This window comes from Protopterus annectens, chromosome 11.part0, assembly GCF_019279795.1.
Source record: "Protopterus annectens isolate FY-2018-M chromosome 11.part0, PAN1.0, whole genome shotgun sequence".
In the NCBI taxonomy this organism is placed as follows: domain Eukaryota; kingdom Metazoa; phylum Chordata; order Ceratodontiformes; family Protopteridae; genus Protopterus; species Protopterus annectens.
Window position 1 is genome coordinate 431,267,409 of NC_056745.1, and position 7,500 is coordinate 431,274,908.

General features: G+C 39.1%; 1 protein-coding gene across 2 annotated transcripts in view; it reads left to right on the forward strand.

Annotated features, from left to right (window-relative positions):
• LOC122815440 (zymogen granule membrane protein 16-like) overlaps nt 1–7,500 on the forward strand; it is a 438,821-nt gene that overhangs the window by 418,234 nt on the left and 13,087 nt on the right. For both annotated transcript variants that reach the window (XM_044087931.1, XM_044087932.1), the window contains one exon: nt 4,010–4,068. In XM_044087931.1, coding sequence (XP_043943866.1) covers nt 4,011–4,068 — 58 coding nt within the window. In that variant the 5' untranslated portion in view covers nt 4,010. The remainder of the gene's footprint in view (nt 1–4,009; nt 4,069–7,500) is intronic.

Consider the following 7,500-nt stretch of genomic DNA (forward strand, 5'->3'; position numbering starts at 1 on the left):
GGCATACGCATGCGCAGTACATCAGAACTGCCGCAGAATACCAGACAGCTGCGGAAGGGCAGCAAGGAGGCATTATACAATGCCATTATTTAAGAAAAGTAATTATTTTTTTTCTTAAATAATGTCATTGTATAATAGCAATAACCCACTTCTGGGTGTGGGTAATGCTGGATTTACCCACGGTTGGCTTTGTTTGGCCATTCAGGCTTCGACCTCGTGACCAAACAACGCCAACCGTGGGTAAATCCAGCATTACCCACACCCAGGCTTGGGTTATTGCTATAATATACCAGGTGTACCACGGAAAATATTATTAAAACAAAATGTATTTATTTTGTGCAAAGAGCATTTCTTCCCGGGCCTCCGCTGAAAATTGGCTATGTTCCAAATCATACTTTCCTGGTTAATAGATGTTAAATAAATAAATAAAAAATAGTATGTGCTGGAATTTACATTGACTTTTTTTTTTGCTTAAGAGCATTATTTCAGGATTGTTTTTTTTTTTTTAGTACTGAAAATGCATGCTGTCTAGAAACACTCACTGTCTATCAAGGATATTGTTATACATAGGGTGGGGAGAGTTATATTCCAGAAGCTGGTGTTGAAGATGGCATATAATTCTAAACCTCCAGACTACAGCCCTAAACATTATGCTAAGCAATGCCTGAAGCCTTGGTAAAGCCATGAAGAGATTGTAAACTATAGCACTGTAAGCATGGGTAAACATATCTGAGGAGGCAAAAATCTTGGCAAATAATAAAATAGACTGGGGCATGCACTTCACAGCATATCAATTGTTCAGGCAGTACAGAAGGGATAGGATCAATGTGAGAAGGAATCTGAAGTCTATGGAAAGTAAGGCATTAAATGTGAGGAACTGAAGAAAAAGTGGAAGAATGCACAAAGGAAAAACAGATATTAACCTAACGTTCTATCTGTCTGAGTTGACTGTATCTCTGGTGGATGTAAAAGATACCATGACGCTTATTAAAAAAAGAGCAGGGGAATTTGCTCAGTTTGTTTTTTTAGCAATTATGCTGGCAAGATGTAAGGGGGAACACTGTTGGCTGGATACAATTATTCAAACATCAGAGCAGACATACAACAAGTTGGGAGAAGAGGAAAAAGCTGGAGTGGATTTAGAAAAACATCATTCTCTCAGGAATGTTTTTAAATTTCCATCATGTAAATCTTGAAAAAAGAATAAACTGATTAGAAAAAATGGACAGCACAAAGTATACCCTGGTAGTAGAGAAAGGTTCAGAGTATTTATGAAACATTACAAGCCAAGGACAGAAAAAATCAGAGACTTAAAGGTAAGGGCACCTATAAGAGGCAGTGATCATATCACCCTATGGTTCACATTAATGAAACAGGACAACAGCTCGATACATGAAACAAAGGCAAGGGGCTGTAGAAGCGCTGAATGTAGCAGTCTTGGAGAATTACAACAGGCAAAAACGGAAGCATAAGGAAAAAAGGAAGGGAATAAAAACAACCTGTTGGTTAGAGTCAAACAAAGCTTACAGGCAGTAATGTAAATTAATCTAGACCAAAAGAATAAAAGTAAAAGGCAGATATGATTTTACCTGGTAGCAATGCAGGCACTTAAAGCGGAAATAAATAATATTCCATTTCAATGGCTTAAAAAGAAAAGGGAGACACACAGGCAGCTATAGTAGGAAGCCGTAAAAGGGCAGCAGAGGTGAAGAGATTCGAAAGGCCAAGGCAAAATTAGAGAAGGAACCAGGGGATGCAATCAATGAAGATATTCCTTAGGTACACAGGATAGATAAGGTGAAAACAGAACTCAGAAACTGAAATATGAAGGAAGAGATAAGACACTAACAATGTAGAAATGGTCAACACTTTTTTCATTTTTTCTCATACTTCACGAAAAAGAAGGACTGGAAAATGTCATAAGGGGAATTAAATGTGGGGTGGGGGAGAAAATGTAGCAGATGTAATAATTTACAGGGGAACTGTAGAAAAGGCATTCAAGGGAGCTCATGGAGGACAGGGCACACTTCCTGGATGTTATATATCCCAGATTCCTAAAGAGCTAAGGAGCAGTGCTGGTACATCTCCTGACAACAGTTTTCAACCAGTTAATCAACAGTGGGGATGCTAGAGAGGGCAGAATGGAAGCCACAGTGACATCACTCAAAAAGTGGACCATGAGAGTGGAACAAGGAATTGCAGAGACTTTAAGTTCACCAGAAAGTCATGAAAGTTATGTAAAGGACACTGAAGGAAATGCTAGTTGAATTCTTAGGGACAAACAATGTAGTAGATAAAATCCAACGTGGTTTTGCAGATAGCAGTCCATATCAATCCAATTTGATCCAGTCCGATGGCTGGTTTATGCTGGAAACTTAAATAGGGGACCTTGCATGTATGCTATAGCTTAATTTTAGTGAAACCTCTCATTCGGTCCCACAGGGGAGACTAGGCAGAAGAACAATGTGGCCAAGTATAATGGAAAACTAGTAAAATAGGTGGGGAAAAGTTATGTGACATGAGGAAAGTAATTGTTATAGGACACTGTAAAAGGTTAGACAGGTGTTAAGAAGTATCCTGCAGGGACTGGTCATGGACTCAGTGATTTTTCTATTTCTTTATTAAACAGAGTAGAGCGCTAATACACACGGACCTTTCTCAGACTCAGCCAGGAGCACTGCCTGGTTAAGTGACTTGCTCATAGTCACACAGAAGGCAAACTGAGGTTGGGGGGAATAAAACCGTAGAGCACAGGTTGCAGCTCATTTAGAGCGCATAACCTTAATCCTTTACACTTACTGTAAGACCAGGTCTAGTCCTTCAGGACCTTCATGTCTGGTATCAGGAAAGCCACCAAGAACATATGGCACTTTTCTACAGATTGGTGTGGGACTGATGTGGACAGAAATGCATGCAGAAAGATATTATGAGTTAGAATTTGCAGAAAAGAGCAAGAAAATAATTTCACGAAACACCAAACAGTGATCACAGCTAACAAAAAGTTACAATGGATCTTATATGGAACGGACTTCGGAAGTAGAGATGTCTTGCTTCCACTATGCAAATCTTGATAGGCAACACCTGGCGTCTAGCTTCAGTGTTGTACAGCATGACGAACATCAGTAAACTAATTAATTTTGCCTGCATCATGCTAGGGTTTACTGCCTCTTTGATGGCGATTCTGAACTGTACTTTTTCTGTTTCAGTTCTTCTGCGCTGGCCCTTAATGCTTTCCTGAGGTACTTTCCTATTTTGCCTAACTTGGTTCATCTGAAGCTGAACCCTGTTATTTCTGTATGGTTTGATTCTACAGATGTATCAGCTGCAAACCACTGTCCAGTAATCACTTTTCCTAATTTTTTTGTGGCTTCTATATCTGAGATATCTTTTCTCATCCCTATTAGAGTCTAATTTATAAGCCCTCTGTCTCCAGGGTGGCTTCCAGTACAAATTGTGTGAAGTCTGTTTAATTTAGTGTGACCCTGCTCTATGGGTTGCAGTCTGGGTGTATCAACATATTATTTATATGCCAAGGTCCTCTCTAACAGCAATATCTCATTCTTTTACTCTTGTAAGTATCTCTTCTATTTGTTTTATCCTTTGCAGTCCTCTGAGAAAGAATGAGTGATCCATAAGTAACTGTTACGTGAACTACAGTACAATTTTCTCCTTTATACCTTATTGTATTTTTATGCTTTCTTTTTCCATTTATTATACCCTGCCTTCAAATGTTTAAATGTAATGGCATGCAACTATTTTGGAAATGTTCTTCCTGTCTTCCCTACAAAAGATATCTTCACTATAAGGAGCTAATCTGTGAATAAAATGAAAAAAAAAATATGTTGATTATTGAATTAAAGTGATCTTGCTATGTGACAGGTAAGATTTTATCGATTCTATGAGTTTAAGAACCAGTCATATTTTTGTAAATGCATATTTTATTGACTGCATAAAAACAAACATTTGGCCTAAGATCCTGTTTTTCTCATTATTTTATTCTTCCTCACAGAATGTGGAATCCAACTCTTATTGCCCTCCTGTGCCTCACCATTGCCTTCACCAACCAAGGTAAGATTTTTGCATTCTCAGTGACTTACTGGCTGTATAGGTTGTCGATGTTTACACTTTATGCTTCCCAATAGTTATACAGCCTGCTTTTCTACACAGTTTTATCCTAGTTTCATAGTTTTATTATACTGCCCTTCCTCTAAGATCCACCTTTGGTCCATCATCACATGATCACATGGCACTGTGTGCTAGTTAATCCTAGAACCTGCAGAAAATTATCACACTGCTTCCTGATCTCCGTTAACCAATCATCTTGCTGAAAACCACAAATGAACTAGTGGTCACTCAAGCTAATGGCCATATGAAGCACACTGCAGCAAAGTGCATGCTGGGAAGTATTCACTTACACCAATTAACTTTTTTAGCCTTGATGTATGAACATTATGGCCATCTGTCATCTTTCCTGTAGCAAAATTGTACCAGAGATGTGTCCTACATGCCCCCTACCACTCTCTAAGCTCCTGCAATTATGCCATATAATCCAGCATTCATTAAATAATGGCAGCACTACCAGGAAACCAGAAGAATGATGGGTAAAACACGCAATGCTATGCTAAAATGTGCAGACAGACCATTATCTGTTCTATAGGAAATAAGGTTCCCTGTAGTCCTCTAAGACTTTACAGCCTTTTCTTTATCATGGCATATAAAATATGATTGACCATTGAAATTAACAAAACACCATGCTGATTAGGTAGCCCAACCAGCATGCCTATTGTAAATTGAGCATATACCAATGGAAAAAAGGCCGGTTGCCCGGACTTTCTTCCATTACTATATGCTATAACATTTAAAGTTTTCTTCATCATAAAAAAAAAAAAAAACAAACAAAAAAACAAAATTAGAAATCTGGACAGCCCGGATGTACAAAAGACAGTATGAAGTAAATAATAGGAAAATCAGGTACGGTACTCAAAACTAAAGAAACGTACCTGATTTTCCTTGCATTTTCTCCATCCTTTCTCTCTCTATTATTATTAAAGCCTCACATCCCTCCGATCACACATAAATATGCAGAATACCAGCATAATATGGCAAAAAGGAATGCAATGAGCATAGTTTTTCTTTGGTTTTAAAAGTAATTAAGGACAAATTCACACTGCAGCCTTCATATTCGAACCAACCTTAGACTGCATGGCTTACTTAACAGGTGTAGCTAGAACTTCAAACAGTATTCTGCACTTCAGGAAATGAATGCAAATGGTTTCCATAATTTGGCCACTGTTTTGCTGGTGTTCAAAATACTTCTTCAGCAATCATCAAAACAACTGGACTTTTGAAACTTAAAAACAAGTATACCTCAAGAACAATCTACCTAGGTGACAGTGCAAATGTAAGCTCAAGAGGTATACCTACCAGAAGCAGCAGAGTTACCATCATTTTTTTCAATGTAGTTGTTTCGTTTTAGATTCTGTCATACCTATCAAGTGTCCGGAAAAAAAAAAGGAGCTACAGTGCTCTTCCTTTTTCCATTTCCTTTACACAGCACAGATGTACTGCTTAAGTATGGAAATGAAAGTCCCATACACATGGGCAGTACATCAACAAGGCCCCAGGATACCGGTGAAAATGGGGAAGAGTAACACACCACCTTTACACAAGGACATTATTTAAGAAAAGTAAGTACCTTTTTTCTTAAATAATGCCATTGTATAATAGCAATAATCCATGGCTGTGTATGGTAACTGGGCGCCATAATCAACTCTCCAGCTGACACAAACATCCTTCAAAAAGGTCTCACAGAGACAGATAACTGGTGCCAGTGCCATGGTTTAAAGCTAAATGCCAAAAAATGTATAGTCATACCCTTTGGCAAAAACAATGTGCCCACAAATTACCACATAGGCGGAAACCCATTAAGTACAGAGAAAGTTATTAGGGACCTGGGGACCCAAGTTGATAGCAATCTCTCCTTTGAAAACACATTGCCAAAGTGGTTAGAAAGACCTTCTACATAGCCCACCTCATCGCGAAGGGTTTCACATCTAGATCAAGAAAGGTAATCGTGCCCCTTTATTTATCCCTCATCAGGCCCATCATAGAATACAATGCCCCTTTTGGGATGCACCTTACCGACACCTGCAGCAATTAGAAAGACCCCAAAAGTATCTCACCAAGAGGATCAAGGGTCTCAAACAGATGCCATATGCTGCTCGGTTAATAAAACTCCAGCTCTACTCAGTTGCATACCGCCTACTTCGAGGCGATCTATGCCTGACATACAAAGCTATGTCAAATCCAGAATTAATGGACATGCTCCACCTCAGTAAATCTAAATCCCTTAGAGCCACACGCTCGAGGGACTTGAACCTCAGCACAGAAATAAATAGAACTTGCTGGAGGGACAGGTTCATAACCCAGAGGCTCCCTTCGCTCTGGAATAGAATTCCAGTTCATCTGAGGCAGAGCACCTCACTGAATCTCTTCAAGAAGAATCTCGATAGGTGGATGGGGGATCATAGGTTTGTCCCAGGGATTACTCCCGTATCACTATTAGACAGAGGCACAGTAAACTAAACCTTAAAAAGGGCACAGTATACTCAAATCAAGGGGTGGCGTAAGCCATACAGAATCGGGCTAGGCTTATAATTGCCTCAGGGCAGATAGCCTAGTATGAACCTATGAACCTGTTTACCCTCACCCAGCTGTGGGCTATTCTGTATAAGATCAGTTATCCAATAAAGGCATAAAGACTAAAAGTGTAAATTGTCTAAGTGGATAAAGTTGTAAACTGTATAAGTGGATACTTTCCAGCATGCACTTTGCTACAACAATGGCCAACAACAGAAGTGTGCAATTGCTCTAAATGTAGGTATCAGTGTTGAAAGGCTAAGAAAAGGAAGCACAGCACATACAGAGCTTACTTATTTATTTGTGCTTTGTCGATTAGGGTGTCCCACTGCATTATGGACAAATATAGTAAATCATCAGTCTAGTTATGAAACACTTTATAACAGCAATAAAGTATAATGTAACCTGAATGATAAGGACAGGTAAACATTCAGGTATGATGATTTTTGTAAGCAGAATTGCTGTTGCAAGTACAGTAGGACTAAATATTCCTCTAGAGTTATTATATATTGTTATTGCTTCTGATACCTCTGGTTAATTTATCCCATGTACTGCTGACATAAGTATGACATGGCATTGTTGCAAAGGTTGAAGCTTCTTGTTTGTTTGATTTGTTTGGATTTGTTATAAACTAGGTATAAATCCATATGTCACAAGATGGGTTGCCAACTGGCTCACTGACAGAACCCACACTGTGAAAGTAGCAGACTCCAAATCCAGCTTCAGACCAGTGACAAGTGGAGTACCACAGGGTTCAGTCCTGGGTCCTCTCCTGTTTGGTATCTACTTCTCTGAAGTACAGGCCAACACAGAAGGTCTTTGGCTAATGAAGTTCGCAGATGACTGCAAACTAGGAGCCAT